At 34.7% G+C, this 22,873-nt stretch overlaps 2 protein-coding genes and 1 non-coding gene across 4 annotated transcripts; 2 read left to right on the forward strand and 1 right to left on the reverse strand.

The window, feature by feature from the left end:
• Positions 1–425: 425 nt before the first annotated feature.
• LOC127797922 (uncharacterized) lies at positions 426–2,898 on the reverse strand. 2 transcript variants are annotated; one of them, XM_052331121.1, is made up of 5 exons: positions 2,555–2,898; positions 2,380–2,467; positions 2,181–2,289; positions 1,261–2,041; positions 426–626 (listed from the first exon to the last, which is right to left on the reverse strand). In XM_052331121.1, the coding sequence occupies exons 1-5, from the start codon at positions 2,796–2,798 to the stop codon at positions 547–549; spliced, it is 1,302 nt and encodes a 433-aa protein (XP_052187081.1). In that variant the 5' UTR covers positions 2,799–2,898; the 3' UTR covers positions 426–546. The 2 variants fall into 2 exon arrangements, with proteins under 2 accessions (XP_052187081.1, XP_052187082.1); XM_052331122.1 differs by having other exon boundaries at positions 491–622.
• A 1,783-nt stretch (positions 2,899–4,681) lies between these two features.
• LOC127797784 (syntaxin-31) lies at positions 4,682–18,604 on the forward strand. Its single transcript, XM_052330925.1, has 6 exons — positions 4,682–5,121; positions 9,108–9,358; positions 12,787–12,932; positions 13,952–13,990; positions 15,828–16,025; positions 18,108–18,604. The coding sequence occupies exons 1-6, from the start codon at positions 4,890–4,892 to the stop codon at positions 18,265–18,267; spliced, it is 1,026 nt and encodes a 341-aa protein (XP_052186885.1). The 5' UTR covers positions 4,682–4,889; the 3' UTR covers positions 18,268–18,604.
• Positions 18,605–22,277: 3,673 nt separating this feature from the next.
• TRNAM-CAU (transfer RNA methionine (anticodon CAU)) lies at positions 22,278–22,349 on the forward strand. The gene has a single exon. It is a non-coding gene; the product is annotated as a tRNA-Met (tRNA).
• The last annotated feature ends 524 nt before the right edge of the window (positions 22,350–22,873 follow it).

Consider the following 22,873-nt stretch of genomic DNA (forward strand, 5'->3'; position numbering starts at 1 on the left):
TCTAAATTTTAAGATGGAGAATTCGTGATTTTATCCTTATCTAGGGAGCGCATTTTATTTGCATTAATCATTATCCAGAATGAAATTTAGGAAATAAGCCAGAATTGCTACAAGAGTTTTGCCCAAATCACTGTTTCACCCATGAAACCAGGTCTCTTAGGGTTAATTTGTTACTTCATTTTTTGCTATATACAAAATCGTCCTTTTAGCTATAAAAGAAATTTTATACTAGGTTATTAATATCACGTGACAGCAAGATAACCTCTTTTCTTTTGTCCAAATTCTTAAAACCTTAGATGCTATTTTTAATGAATTTATCATGCCAATTTTATTTATAAAGTTCCTTAATTTTATATATATTTTTTATTTTTAAAATTTAAAAAATAAGAGCAAGAATGAAAATAAAATATTTTGACTCTCAAAAACCATGGTGATCATAAAATCCCAGATACATCATTGATTTTGATTAAAGATTCACATATTCGATTTAAGAGAGTAACACCATTTGCTATCATCTTCCAATCCTTTATTGTGCAATCCCTCATACTATGGTAGTTGTAGTTCTTCCCTTTGTATTGTTGGCATTGTGACAACGAACTTAGTTGTGTCTGTGTCTATCGTCCTGCCTTTCACGAAACAAAAATAGATTATAAATAATATCATACAAAAATTATATACACAATAGTTAACAACTAAAATGTTAACATAATTTGTAAGTGTTAGGAAAATGGAGTTAAGAACTAAGGAAATAAAGTTTTGAATTCATAAAAAAAATATTTATTATTTATAAACATTAAATATGCATTTTAAATTAGTTAAAAAATTCACTAAACTCTCTTACAACTTTTGATATTAGAAGCACAATATTATGTTTGAAGTTCCAATCAAAAACCGAAACCAGACAATAAGGGTACCTAAAAAGGATAGTCTCCTAATTTAAGGCTAATAGTCTTGTGTGTGGATTAAGTAATCTCCTTTTGACACTAGTGTTGAATGTTGATGGTTTCAAACCTAGATAAAAAATAATTTATGTTAAATAGATAATAGTTACTGTAAAAGAGCATAAAAAGTGCAATAGAAGTAATTGCGAGTGAGATTTAAACGTTTTTTAGGTGAGTTGATATATAAATTTCTATCTACTTATATCCATAATTTATGAATTATTATAAATACTTAATAGAATAACGTAATGCTTGCTCGAAAAGATCGCCTGTCCAGACAAAAAAGAAAAGAAAACGTGAAGAGGGGCGTGGGAGTTACCAATGTGCTTGAGGGCCATGTTGACTGAACTCTTGGCCGCCAACCTCCCAAAGCCAGGGTTCTCGTTGATAGAACCACGCAACCTCGTCTTCGTCTCTCTTTCTTCAGCGCTCGTCTTTCTTGCGTTCATCAGCCTGTCCACCATGCGACTGCCCAAAATTTGCTTTCCGTTTCCCGTTTGGATTTTGCCTCTCTCAGAAGTGGTTGTGACCTCTTGCTTCGGTTCCACCTTGCGACCCCTGGTCACGCTCGGCGAGCATGATTGCCGTCTCGTTTTTGGATTCAGTTCTGTCTTTTGCTGAACACTCGGAACATTCGGATTTCCAGATCGGCCCCGGGAGGTAGAAGATGATCGATCAGTCCGTAGATTGGGAGGCGTTTCGTCGGGAAATCCTGGAATTTGAGCTGCAACTGTTGATCTGACCGGCCGAGGAGACACTCCTCTGCTCTTCGGTTTTGGTTTTGAATCCATTGATCCAATGCTCTTCGAGAGGCTTGAATTTGAAGTGATCAGTAAATTCTGAGTGCTTTCTTTCTGCTGATTCATGGCTTTTACAGCTGTCAAATCCACGCTAGGTCTTCTACCGAAATGGTCGGTGCTTGATTGGTTCGTAATTTTTAGCTGGCTGGAGATCGATTTGCTTCCAGTGGATTTGTTATGGAGCGCCGAGAGGATTGGCCTCTCGCCGGGGGTCACAGATCTCAAAGGAGCTTTTGATTTTGGTTTTGGATATTTGCCTCTCTCACTACTGGCTTTGTTCGTCGCCGAATTGCCTGAAAACTGAATTATAAAGCTTGCTATCAATCAACTTTTAGGAAGGAAATTGAGTCGATCAAAACAGTCTGTTCAAGTTGCTTGAAATTGTATGAATCAATCAAAGGCTTCTGAAATCAAAACGACACAGTAGTCGAGAACATACACGCGAAAGAGGCTGGATGATTGGTATTTCTCTCTGAACAGCGAGTTCGGGTGCATTTACTTCCGTCTCCAGCGACGGGAACAGAGGCGTCGCCGGTGGGGTTTTCAACCTTTCACAAATCAAACCGAACAAAACAATCAAGTTTTCTCAATCAAACTGGCGAGTTTAACGAGCACAACACGCACGAACACCAGATTACCAGTCGTAATCATTTTTCCCGCTCTCCGCAAAAAGATCGTATCCCCATCCTTTCTTCGCAGATCCCGTCTTGTGCAGCGGGTAAGTCCCTGCATGTTGTTGAAATGAAACAGCTTAATTTCGAAAAAAAATATAAGAACCGCAAAATCGATCCCGTAATTGGGTGAAGCTTTCACCGTTTGCTTCAAACTCTTCGGAAACAGGCTGGAGGAGGCTGACGACCGAGTCCTTTTCCCGCCTATGCATCTCCCGGAAGAGTAGAAGATCCTCATCTCTGTTTCTCCGGCCATTAACCGGCGCCGCAGAGATTTTCCTGCCAACAACGCCTCTATTCATCGTTAACCCTGGTATTCTTTTCTTAATTGTTTCCTTCAGTCCTCTGTGACTATATACTTCCCGTTCCATTCGGCTACATTTCATGGATTAAGATGGAGAAACGACAGAAGCCGGTGCCACGTGGAACGTCGGCCGGCTGATTTTAGGTCCAATTAGCTGACAAAGAAAATAAACCAAATTTCGACTTAGAGAGAGGCAGGCCCCGAATGGCTGTACTGTAGATGACAAAGTCCAGAATCTTGGGAGGAGTGTGAATGACTAAAATAACCCCTCACACTTGATTTTTGGCAAATCTCTCACTTGATTTTTGGTGCGACTCTTCTCATAAAAGAGATCCCTTGGAGCCTCAACGTCTAGCCCAATTTGAGAGAGAGAGAGAGACATATTGCTTTCTTAAAAAAATAACTTTACTAATTTGATTTTTGATCCATAGTAAATTGAGAGAGAGAGAGACGTATTGTTTTTTTTTTTTAAAAGTAACTTTGCTAATTTGATTTTTGATCAATAGTAAATCGTGTTGGCCATTCAAAAACTAGTTGCAGGTGGCATCTATATCCTTTTCATATTGATTTCTAAAATTTCTTGATTTGATTTTTAAATTTTAAACACACATTCAATTTTTTGTCTAATTTTAACTATAATTTTTTCTAATAATCATGTTTTCAATAAACTTCTAATTCCACCAGTTTATTATTTTTTTTAAGTAAACTATAGCAGGTTTGGTTTGCCTAAGTTTTTTTAAAAGAGTTCAAAATATGTCGAACTTAAAATTTTTAAGTTAATAAAAATATTTAGATAAAATGTATTTTAAGTTAACAGTTAAAAACATATGTATTTGATAAAACAAAAAGTTAAAAGCAGTTAGAATTTATAAAAATGACGAATAAGGATATACTTTAATTTTAAATAAATCAACTCATAAAAAAACTGTTTTTACTAAAAAGATTAATTAATATCATTTATAGATTTATATTTAAATAATTAAATTGACGTTTAAATAATAATTTCAACAAATCATAATATAATTAATTAATAATAAATTTGATATTTATCTAATAAATTGTATAGTTTATAACAATATATAATTTATTTGGTTACATAAAAAGTTTTGTTACATGAAGATCTTCAACAAATTTTGATATATTGCATGAGCTATCACATTGTGTTTTTTGTTGGGCCTGTACTAATATGTATGTACACATGTTCTTATACTTATACATTAAGTTTTTTATTTTCAAATAATGTGTATTTATTGTTAAATTCTTTTAGAATTTAATTTTATTATAATAAATCATTTATTTTAGCACAGTCAATACAAAATATTTATGTTTAAAAATTTAATAAATACATTTTACTTGAAAAATAAAATATATTTTTAATCTTTATTCTGCAACCTCAAGACATATGAATAATTTATATATATATATATATTAACTGTTTACTCTTGAGAGTTAAATGTTAATATTTATATATGTCTTTATATAGTCTTTTATTTTCACCCTCTTTGAAATATTCGATCACTGTTATTGCAACGCATCACGTTGAAGTGCTCTCAATAACGAAAAAAATTGTCTATTTTTTTATTCTTTATTTTATGTATTATTATAGTTACGTTTCATTAGGAATTGTTGTGGATTTATTAGTAAATTAAAATCTATCCAAGAACGATTATTTGAATAGATTTCCAAGGTCATATGCATATATTAAAAAAATAATATCTTAACAGCAAATACTTAACACATAAGACATAAAATTTACATAATTTAGCTTTTAATTTATGTTCATAGTCAATATCTTTCAATTGAGAGATCAGCCTTCTTATTACATTTGTTACTTAAGATATTAAATAAAATGTTAAACTTTTATTTTACACAAAAATAAAAAAACGCAAAAAAAAATAAATAAAAAATAAAAACTTGAAACACAAAATCTGAAGCATCTCTCAGTCACCCCTTCATTTTCTTTCTTTCCTTCTTTTTTGTTCCTACCCTCTGGGCCGTCCCTCATTTTCTTTCCATTTCGCAACATTCCTGGCCCTTTCCTGCGTTCGTGCAAGTTCCAAACAGAGCCTTAAGTTAGATGATAACAGATCTGGCCTTCCCAGCGGCCACCTGTTCTCTTTCAGATATATGTCTAGGTCGACAATCCTAGAAACCAGTTCCGACGTCATTGTCCATGGCGTCCACCGGAGTTTCGACCTACCGAGACCGGACATCGGAGTTCCGATCTCTGTTCCAGACATTGAAGAAGATCGGAGGAGTCGCCGATTCCGACAACGCATCACAAAACGCTTCGTCATCTTCGAGGCTGCCGGTGACCTCGTACCGATCTGAATTCAACACGAAGGCTTCGCGGATCGGGTTGGGAATCCACGAAACCTCTCTGAAGATCGCCAGGCTTGCCAAACGTAAATCCTCTCTTTCCGTTCATTTCTCTCTTGATTTATTTGACGAGTTAAGATTTTTAGGCTCTGGATCGCCTTTTGAATCCAAATTTGTTGTTCACATTGTGTTTCGTCTTCCTAAAACTAATTTGTTGCTATCGAAAAAGGAAAATCATTGATTAAATGCAAACTGAAATTTGATGAGGTGATTTGCTTAGGCAGTATGTTTTAGCTCGTGATGGAGGACCACCTAGTACATGCTACTTACGCAGCATTACAAAGCTAATGGATGAGATGATAACACCAATACTACCTGTACCCAAACAATTCACGAAATTTGCACCCTGTACTTCCAACAAGGCTAGCTTTACGATTTCTAGAATTTTCATAATTGAATAGCATGTGTACTTTTTTCTCCTTGCTAAGGTTGTGTGAGAAACTCCACTTGGAGCATAAATTATCGTTTCACACAACAAATTGACAATACGTTAATTGAATTTTCATTTGGCAATGTGACAGAACAATTTGCATTATCGAAGGGTATAGGTGGTTGGTAGTTCCATACTCTCGGTGTTTCATTTGGTCGTTTTATTGTTTATAAACTATGCTGGTAATTGAATATTCAACGTTCAATCAACAGCAATCTAACTGACTTTATAAAAAATAATAAATAGATATAATAAAAAAATCCAAACAAAAGACTCAAGAGACTGGTCTGAAAAGGCTTGAAACTCCAAAGCAGGCTTACTAAAAAAAAGATAAGAAACTCGGTAAAGGGTGAGGATGCTGAAAATTTGTGAGGCAAATAACAATATTGTACCTTAAACTGAATTTGTTCCGCTACTCTTCAATAGCAGTAGCATTAATTGAAATTGAACTTCTTATTATTGTTGTTGTCGTTGTTGTTGTTATTGTTATTATTAACTGAGATGACATAAATTTTCCTTATCTTTGACATGGTTGAGAAGAATAGATTCTAACCTTGGGCCTAAATTTGTCTTCCATGTCTCCATATGAGAAGCAATAAGCAGAAAATTGGTAATTCACCTGATCTCTTGTTTAAATAGTCGTGGATATTAATTTTTATTTCATTTCATACCATTTAAATTTATGAATTTAAAATCATAATATGGGTTGTGAGACCTAAATTTAATAACTCTGGAATTCTGGTAAAAGGTGAAACCAATGCCTAGATAAGAATTGCCTTTCTTGTTCTCCATTCTCTGTGCACCTATATTAACACAAGGGCTGGGGCATGATCTTGGATTTTCAGTGCTTTGATAATCATTGTATAATGTAATTAAAGCCTTATATTTATTTTCCATTGTATTATTACTAAAGCTTAGGCTGTATATGTTGATGGGTGGGGATGCTTTAGGTTAAGCAATTCACTCACTTTCCATAGCATCCTTTGAGACTTATATTTCCCTCATTTCCCCTCCATCTGAGAATTAGCCCACAGTTTCTTCAATGGGATTGGTGTAGGGACAAGAAACACTTTAGGTTAGTCTGGTGTTTGGTGCACAATGGATAATGGACATCAAATATTAAAATAACAAAGTTGTCCGCATACATGACTTAGTACCCATTATGGCCCTGAATTAGTATTGGCACATTCATGGCATATGATCTAAAGAGAACAAGCTTATCACCCTCAAAACAAGCTTATTACCTGCTGTATTGATATGTTATGAACCCTAATTTATACTTGAAATATAGCACAGCATCTTCTATTGCTGGCTTAAATAGACAAACCACAATTGCATACCATTTTACCACAACTGGGTGGTGCCTATATAACTCGAGGAAAGTAACATATATGGGTGTAACAGTTACATAATATCCAAGTCCAAACCAAGTTAAAGCAACATACAGACGAAGCAAATCAAAATTGCCAAATTCTAGCACCAAGACAAACCTGTTATATACCATTTCATGCACTGCAGTCCATGGTCCCAAGTCCATACAAAGTTAAAGCAAAACAAAGTATATCAAAATAGCCACTAGTACAGCATGAAGACGAAACCTTTATACACAATTCCATGCACCACGGTCATATGGCTGGTATTTTGTGCTGGAGGAATGACCTTGTACCAAATTCTGTAGTTGGTTGTCTTGTATTGTTGGCATAAACATGCATGATTCCCTGGCCAACCCAGATAAATATTACCTACATGATGTAGTGTCTTCCTACCAAGCAGCACTTAGCATAATACAAACACTAATTGAGCTCTTAAATATAAGCTCCAAGCAAGAAGAATATCCACTCCAAACAATCCCTTTCTAGTAGATTGAAGAAATATGCCCACTCCCTGAGCATCATGCATAAATAATGCAATCCTTTGCCTTTGGTTGATGTTAAGGGCAGCTAAAGTTGTTCCCTGTTCTCCAACTCTCTTGCATTGGTCAAGTCATGTGCATTGGTTAGCACCAACTGAATGTTGTTTTGTCAAAGAAAGCTCCAAATGCTTTAGCCATGTTGGACAATCCCCTAGAAGCTCCATCACTTAACTACTCTTTTTCTTGCTAGCTTCGTGTAAGCTCCTTTATTGGAGGAGCTGGTAGTTGCTGACATTCCTTGTCAGCAATGCTGTATGCTTTTGCAAGGGTCTCATAATCTCTTCCCTATTAATGGTTTCCACAAATTAGCTGCTGCTTCCTCAGCCATTTCACTTGTTGCCCTGTCCCTCCCAAATATAATCCAATCCTTGTAGTGTGTGAATGCTTTGTGACACATATCCTTTGCTTCAACATCCCTCTACACACTCAAACCAACAAGGTAAGAGGAGGATGTATATGAATTTAAGTATTATAGCCACATTACATGTGAAACATACCCTAGAATATTCGTCCAAACATCATCATTGACAACCTCAATGTCTTTTCAATGCCATTCCCCAATGATCACTTATCCTCAACATGCCAACTAGGCTATTGCATTGCATTGTTTTTTTTTTTTTTTTTCCTTTTTTTTGTTTTTTAAGCTTGGACTTGTGGGAGAGGCTTGCAGGCTATAATTAGTTTTTTTTCTGAATTCTGCAAGTCTTAATCTTAACCTCCCATTTTCCAACCTCCGTTAAAGTCCACATAGATCTTTCATGACTGCACTTAGGAATTCTTCCTCCTCTTTCATCCATATTTTTGGACTTTGATGTTCTAAATTTCAACTTCCCTTTATAATTTTTATCTAACAGTGTCCGTGTTTTCCATACTTACATTAATACATCAAATATTGTAAGTAGCATGCAAGTCCTTTCACATGTCAAGTCATTCCTAACACACCACACAATGTCTGAGATAAGATAATAAGTATTAGATTTTGTACATAACTCTCATTAAGTTATATGTTATTAAACAAAATTAAGGGGCTTGCCCTTTTTGTCGACTCTTTAACTGTAACTTCTTATTGTATATTTGCATTGCAAGAGCTGTCCTCCAATTAGTCTGCTGGTCTGATGCCTCCATGATGCCATTGTAGTCGACCTCCTACCAAATCATTTTGTGATGGATCTATTGTGTCTAACTCAGCCTTAGATGAGATTGTGTAATAGGAAGCAAGTGGTAATGATTGAAACACTGGGTTTAGGTAATCAGTAATTCTGAGGGTTCCCCTTAGATGTAAGTTTGTAATAAAAGCAACCACATATTGTCAGCTATAGAGTGTTTCATGTTAAAGAACTACTCAAATTTGACAGTTTATCTCATCCCCTTTACAAGGATAGAAGGTATGGTTCTCATCTAATGGTGCAAGGAACCCTTTGTTAGTATTCTCAAAGTTGACATGAAGAAAAAATTGAACTCCAAACTTATTTGTTAATCTTGAATTGAAGGTATATGGTGATTTTTTTTTTTTTTTTGCATCTTTTTATTGTGTGAGCATCTCAAAAAGAGATCTCACTAGACTAAATTGTGAAGCCTTTCTTGCTTTCACATAGCATCTTGATTAATGCTCTAGCTTAATGTTCTGGTAACCTTACCTTTTGGAATCTACATTTTTGATTGACATGCAGTCGCCAAAAAGTCATCAATTTTTGATGATCCAATTAAAGAAATTCAAGAATTAACTTCCTTAATAAAGGATGAGATCACAACACTTAATGTAGCTGTCTCGGATTTGCAAACACTGCAAAACGTGGAGATAGCTGATGGGGATTATTCAGAAGATAGAGTTGTTCATTCTACAACTGTCTGTGATGATTTGAAGAACAAACTTATGGGGGCTGCAAAACAGTTTCAGAATGTGTTAACTACCAGGACAGAGGTCGGTTCTAACTGGATTTATCATTGCCATTACCTATTTCCTTCTTTATTCTAATTTATTATTTAATTTATCAAACAATTATACTAGACACCCATGAGCTGAGGTGGAGACTGTGGCTCCAGTAAATTTTAGCAAACCCCCATCCTATTGTTGACTCAAATTTGCATTAAAGTAGTAAACATATGATGCCCAATATTTTCACATGATAGATATATATTCATGTATGCTTAAAGTAGGGAAATATGGGTAATGTGTGGCATTGTGGATTCCACAGTCAAGATTCTTTTTTACCCCTGTGGTTTTATTATATGCATAATGAGTGTGTACTTTACACAAATTTAAAGGGAAAGTACTATACATAACAAGAAGATCCATATGTGTACACTGTTGACAAATAAGAAACCAAATCTAATTGAGAATCTATTAGAATGGAGTTACTGATGCAATATAAGTGCTCCTAAATTTTTGCCAATATTACCTCTCTGAAATTAACTACTCATTTCCACAAATCCAAGACTCCTTATACTAAAAAAACATGTATGGTCTGTGTAGATTTTTTTTTTTTATCAATTTTTAAATTAGTATTAAGAATTTTTTCTAACAAGCATTGTTTTGAAAACTGGACTGGATTGGTGGGTCCACCCCAAAAAACCAGGAACTGGCCAATAAACTGGTTGAAAACCAAACCAAATTGGTTTCGTGCCTGGTAGGTGAACCATGGAAACTATATATTTGTTGAGGCGCCACATGGAAAGGTATAGAGATAAACAAAAGGATTTTCAAAAGTCTTATGGAGGGTTTACAAAAGGTATGGTGTTTATAAATCTAAAAAAAGATGATCACAAAGTTTCTACAGGAGTCTTATGGAGGGTTTTAGAGAAAGAAAGTTGTTCTTTGTTTGTTTGTTTTTTTACTGAGAGAAAGTAGTTCAAATGGCTTATATACAGTTACTAAAAACATGTATCATGAAGTAGAGATGTGTCAAAACATGTGGAAGAGATAATAAGGCTTTTCCAATTAAAATGGGATTACGTCAAGGTTTTGCATTATGCCCTTACCTATTTACCTTGGTAATGGATTAACTCAATAAACTTGTCCAGGTAGAGGTGCCATGGTGTATGTTATTTGCAGACAATATAGTGTTGGTAGATGAGAAAAAAGGTGTGAAAACTAAATTTGAGATATGGAGGAACACTTTAGAATCTAAGGGATTTAAATTAAATAGAGTGAAAATCAAATGTAAGGAATGTAAGTTTTGTAAAAATATAAGTGTGAATGATGTTATAGTAAAATTGGAATATCAAGTTATACCAAGAAAAGATCAATATAGATATATATTGGATCAATCATCTAAAAAGATAGGGTGATTAAAGAGGATGTTACCCATAGAATTAAGGTAGGATGATTAAAATCGAAATGGTCATCTAGCATTTTATGTAATAGTAATATTTTATTAAAGTTAAAAAGAAAATTTCATAAGATAACTGTGAAACTAGGTTTGTTGTGGGGCAATAAAATAATAACATATGCAAAATATGAGCATAACCAAGATGAGGATGCTAAGACGAACATGTGGCTATACTAAAAAAGATTAAATTAGAAATGAGGTTATTATAATAAGGAGTAGCTCCTACTAAAGATAAGATGTGGAGGACATAGTTAAGATGGTTTAGTCATGTGAGAAAAAGACCAATAGATACTCAATAGTGGATGGGACTGAACAAGTAGTTAGCAAAAGAGGTTGAGGACACCCTCCCCCCCCCCCCCCCCCCCCCCCAAAAAAAAAAAAAAAAAAAAAAACCTTGGTGGGAGACACTTAGGTTTGATATTAAGTATATGGACGAAAGATACTATCATGGATAAAAATGAATGGAAACCTAGAATTCATGTAGTTGACGCCATATAGTGGAATAAAAATTTAGTATGTTGTTATTGTTGTATAATTATATTTCATAATTAATTTTTATCATTGTCAAGTACCCAATTTCTATCCTCAATGCCACCAAACTGAGTTGCTGCTTCTGTTTTTGCTAAGTAACTGAATTGCCATTCCCTTCTTTCTAAACAAAACCCTCATCCACATCATTTAGCACCCCACCCCAATTTAAAAAGCCACCACCTTCACCCACCAGATAGTGGGAGGGAGGGCTTGATTTGTTGGGTGCTTACTCCCTACTTCCCCACCACTGCTCACCTACTGCCCCGTACACTGCTTACTGTCTCACCATTGCACACCACCACCTATGACCCAGCATCATAACTTCACTGCCATGCCATTGCACATCCTTCTTTTACCATGTGTGTGCATTCACACACACACACACACACACACACACACACACACAGGGCCTTGATTTGATGGGTGCTGCAGAAAAAGTCAAGCTTCCCCTACTCCCTGCTGCCCCACCACTGCTCACCTGCGTATCACTGCCCCATACACTGCTTACTGTCTCCCCATTGCACACAACCACATATGACCCAGCATCATAACTTCACCACTATGCCATTGCACATCCTTATTTTAACACGTGTGTGCGTGCATGCACACAGAGAGGGAAACATGCTTGGATAAGAGGAAGGAGGGAGAGAGAGCAGTGACAATAATAGAGAGTGAAACCAATTTGCGCGGTGTGGGGTTTCCGACTTAGTTAAAAATGAGTTCCATGGAGAAGAGTAGAGAGAGAAATAGAGAAACAGTGGTTTCGCATGTGCAAGAGAAGTGGTAGTTCCTGAAGAGGGACTCAATCTGGTTGGTGCTGAAGACACTGAAGTTGAGCCACTGCTGCTCCCCCCCTCCCCCCCAACCCTTTCCTGTGAAGGCAGCCCCACCCCACCCACTATTGCCATTTCTGGCATCCCAATTCACCACCATCCCTTCATTTAATTTCCTGTCATATCCCTATCGTAATTGGCTGATTAAACATCTTGATCATTTTCCTTAAAATCTCAGCTCCAGTTTACAATCTCAGATAAGGATTTATATGCACTCCCATACACAGGCAGAGAGAGAGAGAGAGAGGTTATGTAGGTCTAACTTCTACTACAACAATAAAAGATGTCATATAAACACTTTTCCACTTAGCAAAAAGAGAAAAAAAAAAGAAAAGAATATATCTGCGTCCAAAACATAAGGACAAAGAACTCACTTAACAGTATTAATTTACTTCATGTGTAATTTATCTTTCTTTTTTATTTGAAACAAGAAGACAAGATTTTTGCACGTGCATATGTGCGCATGCACCTCTGTCCAGTGGGAACTTCCTTGTACCTTCTCCTAGGGGTTACAAGAGATACTAACGTAGTGCCTGTAATGCCTTTGTTTGAAAGGGTGTCCCCAGTGCATGAGGCTCCCTTCTATTCTATTTCTACATATTTTGTATTCTTGTTACCAATGTCATTTTCATCAATTTCCTTCTTTCTTTGCACAGAATATCAAGGCCCATGAGAACAGGAAACAGATCTTCTCCACAAATGTAGCAAGAGAGAACCCCTTGAGGCATCCCACAAATACAGTGAATGAACCACCTCCTTGGTCAACTTCGCTTGGTCCTCCGGGGACTTTGCAGCCATCAGCGTAAGCTTTTCTATGTTTTATTTTTCTCACTTGAGTGTACTTTGTTTGAATGGAGCATAAAAGACAATTTGATTGTATATAAGTTAAATAGCTTAATTTAGAAAATTAAGTATTGTGATTACTTGGTGTTAATCTTAATTAATTTTTCTTGTTTGGAGAATCTGATATATTTGAATAAAGAAATTATTTTTTCTTGTTTGAAGAGTCAGATATATTTGAATAAAGACACTGCACAAAGCTTCCTTATTTATCACACATCAATGGCCAACATGTTGGAGTATAAACTCACTTTAGCATCTACCTTAAGTTTTCTTCACATATCTATTTATTGTAGTTCCATGAGTCTTTCAAGTCTTAATGATGGGGGACAAGATAGGACTATTTTAAAAGATATTATTAATATATTTTGTTATTTGTTTTAGAATATTTCTGTTTATTGCTTTCCTAACTAGTTTTGGAAATATTATATTTCTAAGATTGAGGATGCTAATTAGGATAGGATTTGATCTTTGATATATTTTCTAATTAGCTAGGATCTCTAGTCTATATAAATCTTTTTGAGATGTATTATTACGTCAACTTTGAGAATTGATATAAATTTGAGAGTTGGTTTGAATTTTTGAGATTATTCTCATGCTCTCTCTTTTGGGTTTTGCATCACTTAAGAAGAAATGTGCATATATTCCAGTTCACATGGTGCTGCAGTGGAGGCAACTTAATCCAATTTGCTTCTCTCAAATTTTTTTTTTCCCTATTAGACGTGATTGTATATTTATTCCATTATGTCAATGAGAGAAAGCTTGTAGTCCAATACAGGAGTATTCAACTCTTTTGTGTAGTTCTGTGCATTGTATTAGTATGCAGTACAGCTAAAATACCAATAATCCTGATGTTAAAATGTCTACAAATTTCTTTTTGGATATTTCCTTCTATGCATCTGTTGCTAGTATCCTAGCTCCTGTTCAGCATATGTTTGTCTTCAGAAGCTCAACTTGTTCTTCTTATTTCCTTTTTTCCAGATCATCATCAAACGGAGCCCTAGCTGGCAGCCAACTGAGGTGTGTTTTTACGTTAACCTGTGGTTAACTTGAGTTTGAACTTTGTATTTTTCTCCTAGTTTGACCACAGTTCTACTGGAACTCATTTAACTCTGTGATTGGTCCTTTCAAATGTTAGTATGCAGAATTATTTGTTTCTCTGTTTCCTGTTATGACATTCCTTTATCTCCTTGAATTCCCATATATGATTTGCATGTCTATGCTTTTGCCAACTGACCAAGAACTGTATCTTGAAACCTCTAAAGTACACAAGATGCCTTCCAGTTCGAGGAGCTGTGATTTGAGATTCGAGGCAGTCTTAGGATTGAGAATGGAGTAGTAGGGCAGTAGAGAGAAGTCATGAATTACTAGCTGTGGGTAAATATCTGAAAGTCTACCAGAGTCTTAGGAAAATTCATGGCTAACACTGGAAATATGATTTACTGAGACTATGTTGAACTGTAGAAATGCTTCACTTTGGCTCCTATGTCTGTCCAGGGTAAAGGGTCAATTCGTATGGTGAGGTAGGACTTGTATAGGCAGTAAACAAGAAACATCTCTTGTCTATGTTCTTCACCATTTCTGGATCCTTTGGATGTTATTACTCCCCCTCTCCCTATATCGTGTGTTAGTATTTCTCTTGAACTGCGTACCTTGATAACTTATCCCCTCGTATTTTAGTTTTTTGTGTGTGTGAGAGAGATGAATTTCATTCATATCATGGTGATAAAATGGTCTTAAGATCAAGGTAGTCAAGGGCAAAAGGGGGTCTTTAAGTTCTTAAGGCGCTATGATGTTTATATCATTTGAGGCATTAGGCACCAAGGGAGGAACTAAATTAATAAATAATAATAATAATATATTTAAGGTAATGTTAACCATTAGCAATGGTTAAAGTACAATAAATGTATTTTATTTTTAAGCATGATATATTTATTGCATCTTATTTTTAGTTACAAAACACTCTTATTGGTTTATGATAAATATATTGTGTTTTGTAATATTTTATGAATCAATAAGAGTGTTTTGTAACTAAAAATAAGATATAATAAATTTATATTATTTTAAAATAAAATACATTTACTTACACTTTAATTATTGAACAATAATTAACATTAACGGAAGACAATCAAATAATGCTCAATATTAACATCTCTGAACCCTCACAGCAACAAACACAGAATCTATACTGAAAACACAACAAAACTGAGGGGAGAATGCAGCGAACAGTCCGAGGACCGAAATTACCAGAGTAGACCAGATTTTGTGGGGAGATTAGAGGAGGGGAGGCCAGGTGAGCCTGCCGGTGAAGAGCAGTCATCGGAACGGTCGTCCACGCGCTTAGGGTTCGCGGCGCTCCGACCCTTTCTCCAATGACTGCTCTCAACCTCGCCTTCTCAGATCTATTTGATGGTGGCCCTTACGGCCATTGAAAAGTAAGAACAATTGGAGAAATCGAAAGAAAGTACAGTGCCTTGCTTTGGTTTGCCATAGTAACTGATAAACGAGGTTGATTTGCTTTTCTCTGCTTGATTTCTCATTTTTCCTCTTCCTATAAGATTTTCCAGGACATTTCGCATGCCTTCTCTGACTGTCAAGGACGACGATCTTTCATTTTCAATTTTTTTTTCTGTTTTTTCCTGTGTTACAGCCCAGACAAGCGCCTGAGGGTCTCATCAGAGGCGCTCGCCTAGGCGGCACCTGAGTAAAGGAGCCTGGCCTGGCAGTATGCAAGGCGCCTTTCATTGCCCGAGCGAGCGCCTCTCTCGCCTTTGACTACACTGCTTAAGAAGAGATTAGTTACATCCTTTGCTAGCTCTCCAATGCTTACTAACAATTTATCTTTTTTTTTATTCAGACGAAGGTTAGGTGCAGAAAACACTCCATCTCAATATGTGGAAATGTCCATGTTGCAGCAGGTGGCCCCACGTCAGGAAAGTTATTCGCAAAGCCGTGCGGTTGCTCTTCAAAATGTTGAATCCACAATTTCAGAACTCAGTGGGATTTTCACACATTTAGCGACAATGGTTGCACACCAAGGGGAACTGGCTATCAGGTTTTCCTCTTTTTGGACGAATATCTGATAATTATATATAGCATTTTTTTATTTTTAGCTGTATGACCTCAGAAGTACAGAAAAGTAACTTGGATTTATATGCAAGAGATTAAATGTATGCAACACTCTTGATTGAAGTTATATTTTGTTTAGTACATTACACTGACCAGCCTTGAGGTAAGGAATTACTAAGGAAAATACCCCATATATGAGTAATTACACTGGCCCCCCTTTTCAGTGTTTGTTAAGGAATGGACGTAATTGAAAGGCAGAATGGCTATGTTACCTTTATCTTTTAAAAATACAATTCCACTATTGCATTTTCATTTGTTAATATCATCATCATCAATAACTTCACTTTATCTTAACCAAGTTAGGATTGGTGACATAGCATTCATAATGTCTATTGACTTCTAAACGTCGCATTGATAGTACAAATCTGCAAAACAACAATGTGGTAAAAATTTTATGCTGGATGTGCTTCCTAATGCAACCCCATAGAAAGGGAATGATAAAATAAAGTTCCAACACTACTAAAATCCACCTCCAACTTCACCAACTACTAAAATCCACCACTTAAAACACATTACCACTCAAAGCCACCATTGACACATCCATCACCACCCAAATCTACTACAGCTAGCCATTCTTCCTGAACTAACCTCCCCAAATTCACTAACCTCGCACCACCAATCCCCAAAAATCAGCCATCAAAATTCCAAACCTGACACCAACAACCCAACCTTTCACCACCAACCATACAAAGCCTCCCCGGATAAAACTAACCACAAAACTAACACTACCAACATGTACCAGTACCACCCAAACCCTCCATAACCACAAAACTAACCAATACTAATAGCTGCCTCCCAAATTCAACACCTTCACTAATTATCTAACTTTCCACCATTGTGTACCACCAAGGGAATTGATACCACCATCTATCCACTGAACCCACCACTATTGTTAAATCATCACCCATCCACCGTCATCCAAACCCATACCCACTTCACTAACCACCAATCTCCCAAATCCAAAGATCCCTTACCTTCAACAACCAAATTCACCCACGAACCTAAATACCCATCATCAATCACCCAGTAAACTCTTTGCTATAAAGCATGTACACTTCCTAGGGGGTTGTTGTATCAGTGTCACTGACGTGTTGGACACTTAACACGCCTCCGACACATATGACACTTTATTAAAATTTGTTAAAAGGACACTTGAAAGACAAGTGTGCCCTATGCGGACACTTCGAAGACTAAAATAAGTATGGGTTTTCTTTTTTATTCTTTAGCTTTACAACTTGGTAATTGCATGCTTTTCCCCCCCATGTTTTGATTGCATGACTATTTAATTTTCATATTCTTTATGCATCGATTCTCTATCTCTTTAAACATTGACTGGACCATGAGGGATGCAGATGACTGTAGTTTGAGTTGATTGCTAATTAGATTAGATTTATTCATTTGGAATTTTGTCTTATGAATTTGAAATGCACTTTTGTGAGTTTGGAATGTAGTTTTGATAATTTATTATGCTTTAAAAATATACAAAAGTATTCTATTAATTAGCATATTTCAACCGTGTCTTGTGTCCCGGGTCCGTGTCTGTACTTAATAGACTTTGTGCTCTTCTATGTAGAACCTAACTCTAATGGTGGGTTCAATCACGCATGTTATTTGAGTTTTTTGTGAGTTATTTTTCACAGGAAGAGGTAACCAAAGTACTATATATTTTATGGTTCTGTGGAGGGTTTTTTGGTCCTTCCAATACATTAAAGGGCATTTTAGGTATTTTTTTTTTTTTTTTTTAATGGAACGTAAAAAAAGGATTGTTCTTAACCTATATTTGATGGGAGCTTGAAATATGTGACAAGTAATGGTAATCAGTGTATTTCCCGTATGTGACTGAGGGGGGTTTTCTTTTGTAACTCCATAGTTCAGACCACTCCATCTTTGGTTAGTCTTTACACTCTGGTAAATTAGGTTTGTCTTTTTGTCTATGTCCCTGTTATTCTTTTTCATTTTGTTTGCAATCGAGATGTCGTGTGTTTAGTCTGGCTGTTTACTTGACCAGGATTGATGATAACATGGACGAATCGTTGGCTAATGTTGAAAGTGCTCGCAATGCTCTGTTGAGACATTTAAACCAAATAACATCCAACAGGTGGCTCATGATTAAGATCTTTGCCATTTTGATATTCTTTTTGATCATATTCATTTTCTTTGTGGCTTGATATCAATGCATACCCAATGAGATACGCTTTTTACCATTCTATTGGTGCATCTGATAGTCAGGCACCTTGCCGTAGTGTTTTCATTGTACCCATTGGCTGCTTATTTGTCAAGAAGCATATATAGGTTGCTTAGTGTGGGAATCGGGGAGCATGCAACCCCCTGTACATATGCTTGTTGCTTGCCATATTTGGTTTAGTTAATGGAAAATGATTTTCAGCCTGTGTGTCTGCAGGGCAGGGCCCAGGATTTTCAGTACACTGAATGTCACTGCCCTTTGTTAATATTGTGGAAGGGGTAAATTAAACAATCTGTAATAAATTAATCGTTGTATTTTAATTTTTATCATTACAGACACTGAATTTTGATTTTTGTTAAAATTGATTTTTTTGTCAAATTTTATTAATAAAAATTGACGCATTTATATTAATATAAATTTTAAAATTAATTTAAATTCCGTAATTAAGTGATTTTGGAGGTTATATTAATATATATTATGATAATTTTTGTTAAAAAATAAATTTTAATAAAAAGTAAAGTTTAGCGAATATAATTAGAAAAATTAAAGTATAATAATTAATTTTTGGTAGATTATATATAAAATTGAAAGTTTAGGTGTAAAGATCCGAATATAAAGCTCATGATACGGAGTTGTACATGCTTAGCGCACTACCCTCTTTTAACATTTCGTTTTGAATGCTTCTCCAACAAAACATCTCCCGTATGCTGGTTTTACATTAACAGTCAAAGTAGGTTTCGGACCTTAAAATCACAAGTTAAGTTAGGTATAAATGTTGTTTGTTTGATGTGATGGAGGATTCAAATTGGGAATAGCAATAAATCCAAAGGAATTTTGACAGTAAAGTCTGATTTTTATTTACAGAAAGGGAATAAAAATCTTCAGTTTTAAAATATAGTTTTTAGTTTTTAAACTTTAGTTTTACAGGTAAAGAAGTCCTAATTGTTTAATACAAAAATAGAGTTAAAAAATAAAAATTATTTTTTTACAACTAAACATGCTCTTAATGTTTATAATTTCCTGCACGACACCTACTTGATAAAAATATTTACTTTGCTAATATTACAACGCCAATTTTGTAATAACTATACTAATCCTGACTAATACCTCTAGTTTAATTTAAAATATTTTTAAATTTTACTTTTTTTTTTATTTTATATCTTAATTAACAAATATTATCTTCCCTAATCAAACCCGCATGTCCCTCTTATCCCAACCTTCACAAATGCTTGTTATATTAGGTGAGAAATGGAAGCAAAAATAAGAGAAAATAATAGGATTGAATCATTGCTCGTAATGATGGAAAAGTCTCAAATGTACTAAATAATTCAATAAAAGTTAAGACTTTAATACTAAAGGTCTTAAGCTAGATGTAATACTAAAGGTCCCTGATTTTTCAAGAACTTAGTTTAAAAAATGGCTTTTGCAATGGAGTTAATGAGTTTTATATTTGCACAAAAGTAATGCTAACGGTGCGTTTTATTGCAATGATAAATTTAGGTGGAAAGAAAATAAATTTCAGGGAATTGAATTGTAGGAATAATAAATTTTTAAAAATTGAAAGTTTAAACTGTTCGATTGGTATAATTTTTTACTTGAAAAATGATATTATTTTTTATTTTTTAGTGTTTGATTGGTAATATTTATTTTCTATAGAATTTTGTCATTTCTTTGGTATTTCGCGTTTGATAGGCATTATTTTTCATAAAAAATGACACATTTTTTATGAAATTTAATGATAAAAATGTATTGAAAAACATTGCACATTGTACAGAAATGTTAAAATAATAACGTATTTCAAGTTAATTAAATCATTTCTCCAAAGAAATAAAACTACAAAATTATTATTTTTTTGTTTTTCAAACTTATTAATTTATACATAATTTTTTATTTTTATACATTTATATTTATCAATTATTAAAAATAAAAAATATATTATTTTGTAAACTCTCCCTCATTTTTCCTACCCTTATTCCCTAGTCGTCATTCGTCGCCCACCCCCTACCTTTCTCCATTTTCTGCTCTCCTTGCCTTTGTCAAACAACTCGGATTGTCCTCGCTCGTTCTCCTCGATCAGTACTCACTCACCTCTCTCAATTGCTTTAGCCTTTGCCTGGCTCCATCACTCGTTGGTGCCTACTTGGCCTCGGCCTTGCTCTCACCAATCACCCTCTTGGCCCTCTCATCCTCAGTCATTGCTCACCTTCACCGGCTGTCGACTCTCTCATTGATCTCTCACTTGCTGCTTCTCTGGCTTTTTCGCTCGATAAGTTGGCTGTTTTAATTGTCAAGAAAATTCCAGCTCCCTTCCCCCAAGAAAATTCTAGCTCTCCCCCCGAGGAATTTGATTTTTATGATTTGAAGGAAAATCCAATCAAGTGACCATAAATGAGAAAATGAGTTGTTTAGAAAAAAATGGTTGCCAAACACTGCACAAGTGAAAAATTGAATGAAAAATAATGTCTATCAAATGGGGCCTAAGATCATGATAAGGATAAGAATTAAAGGTGAAATATTTTCTAAGAAATCCAACTTTTAGATGAGTTTATACATTAAGATAACGTTTGTTAAAATGAATAAGATAAAATTGTATCAAGATAATTTATTTATAAGATCTAAGATAACTTATCCGAATGGAAAAAAAATATAAATTTATCTGAAAAGTCTAAAATAAGAAGTCACGTCATTTCTTTTCAGATAAATTTAACAAATATAATAAAAAATACTTTTATCAAAAATATTTTTTATATTTCATTTTTTTAATTCATATCTTAATTAATAAACACTATAAAAAAAAGACCAATATTTAGTGATGTTTTATCAACTAACTCAAATCAACCCACCATCTGCTTGTTACACAAGACAAAATGAATTGTAAATAGCCAAATTGGTTAATCTCATGGCATTATGAAATTAATATTGCAATACTTGATTTTATATATAAAAAAAATGTAAATTACAAACAAATTATTGAACTTTTAACTGTATTTCAATTTTATAACCAAATTTCAGTTTTTTCAGCATCATATCAAACTTTGTGTTTGCATTTATTTTTATGACAAACTTTCAAAATTTTAATAACATACCAAACTTTGATTTTAGTTTCAATTTTATAATTGGATTAAATGCCTCTAAACCCCATATGATTTGGGTCAGTTTCACATACATCACTTGTCTTTTATTTTTCTCCTTTTGTAATTTATCTTATTTTCATGGACGCAGGATTTTCAACATATATTGAGTTAAATTAAAAATAACTAAGTTACCTATCAAAAAAAAAACAAAAAAAAAAACTAAGTAAAATTAACTAATAAAAAAAAAATGAAAAACTTTGATCTATTTAATTATTCAGAAAAAAATTCAGTTAATAATAACTATGAAGGATTGAGACTATCTTCTTAATTTCTTACCCACGACTTAGTCAAGTTGGCTGTGAGACTCTTGCCATTTGCCTTGGTCATCTCCCCACTCTTTCTTTCATAGTAATTGTCAAGAATATTACAATAAATCTACTTTTCGTGGTAATTTTTATTATTTTTTAATTAAAATTTAGCTTAATGTGTTTTTAATTAATGTCATATGTTAAAAAATTGAGAGACTAGTGTCCAACTGGCCATGCAAGAAAGGTAAGCTCCAAGGTGCTTGGGGAACAAAAATATACATACTAATGGGGTCTTTGTGCAAATAAGTCAAAGTCATAGGGGATTTAAGGTAATTTCTCAAATTATGAAATTAAAACTCAACACGCCCACACATTGTTGTTGGTAATGCCATCATGTCTCAAAATCAGAATTCACAACTCAATTGTTTTCAACTAAAACCTGCATCGAGTCAGTGCGGGTGGCGGTTCGGGCGCCCGGTTTTTATACTTGACCGGACCGGGGGCCAGTGTTTTCAATGGGTAGATGGAATCGTGTGTCAGCACTTTTTCAATGGCTGGAACGAATCGTGTGTCGCTCCAGCACTCTTCTTACATCTTAAGACATCAACAAAATCAGAGTGGCGCAGCGGAAGCGTGGTGGGCCCATAACCCACAGGTCCCAGGATCGAAACCTGGCTCTGATATTCGTCGCTGTACCCCAACCCGCTCGTCATCCATTTTGATCTTCGATTTGATTGATGATAAGGATACATTCCAATCTTTTAAATTTAATGCACCAATTAATGCTGTTGGTAGTGAATTCCTTTGTTCGTTTATTTTTTTGTTCTTTAAGCAATGTAATCCAGGAGAAAGCATTGTCAGTAGGCAAACTTAGCATGAGAAACTAAAAGGAGAATGAGAAAATTAAAGTCTTAATATATACACATAATTAATAATTAAATATATATATAAAATTAATAATCAAATACATAAATATATAATATCAATCATACAATACAAAATATACAAAATCAATCACAAACCATTAAAGAAGACACAGAAAAAGACTCGTTGAAGAAAACGCTGTTGTTGCTCGTGGGCGTTGTCATTGAATCTGCTGTTGCTGCTGCTCGCGGTCGCTGTCACCGGATCTACAGCTATTGCTCGTTGCTGTCACCACTGTCGTAGTTTGCAACTCATCTTCTCCAGCTAAACAAAGCTATTGTGT

This window comes from Diospyros lotus, chromosome 3 (genome assembly GCF_014633365.1).
Source record: "Diospyros lotus cultivar Yz01 chromosome 3, ASM1463336v1, whole genome shotgun sequence".
In the NCBI taxonomy this organism is placed as follows: Eukaryota; Viridiplantae; Streptophyta; class Magnoliopsida; order Ericales; family Ebenaceae; genus Diospyros; species Diospyros lotus.

What these genes read in the sequence shown, in the direction of transcription:
- LOC127797922 (XM_052331121.1), bottom strand. Translation starts at nt 2,798, where the DNA reads ATGAAATGTAGCCGAATGGAACGGGAAGTATATAGTCACAGAGGACTG. An exon ending in CGAAGAGTTTGAAGCAAACG is followed by an intron (nt 2,468 to 2,554) that starts GTGAAAGCTTCA and finishes AACAACATGCAG; the next exon opens with GGACTTACCCGCTGCACAAG. An exon ending in TCATCCAGCCTCTTTCGCGT is followed by an intron (nt 2,042 to 2,180) that starts GTATGTTCTCGA and finishes TTTATAATTCAG; the next exon opens with TTTTCAGGCAATTCGGCGAC.
- LOC127797784 (XM_052330925.1), top strand. Translation starts at nt 4,890, where the DNA reads ATGGCGTCCACCGGAGTTTCGACCTACCGAGACCGGACATCGGAGTTC. An exon ending in GGGACTTTGCAGCCATCAGC is followed by an intron (nt 12,933 to 13,951) that starts GTAAGCTTTTCT and finishes CCTTTTTTCCAG; the next exon opens with ATCATCATCAAACGGAGCCC. An exon ending in CTAGCTGGCAGCCAACTGAG is followed by an intron (nt 13,991 to 15,827) that starts GTGTGTTTTTAC and finishes TTTTTTATTCAG; the next exon opens with ACGAAGGTTAGGTGCAGAAA.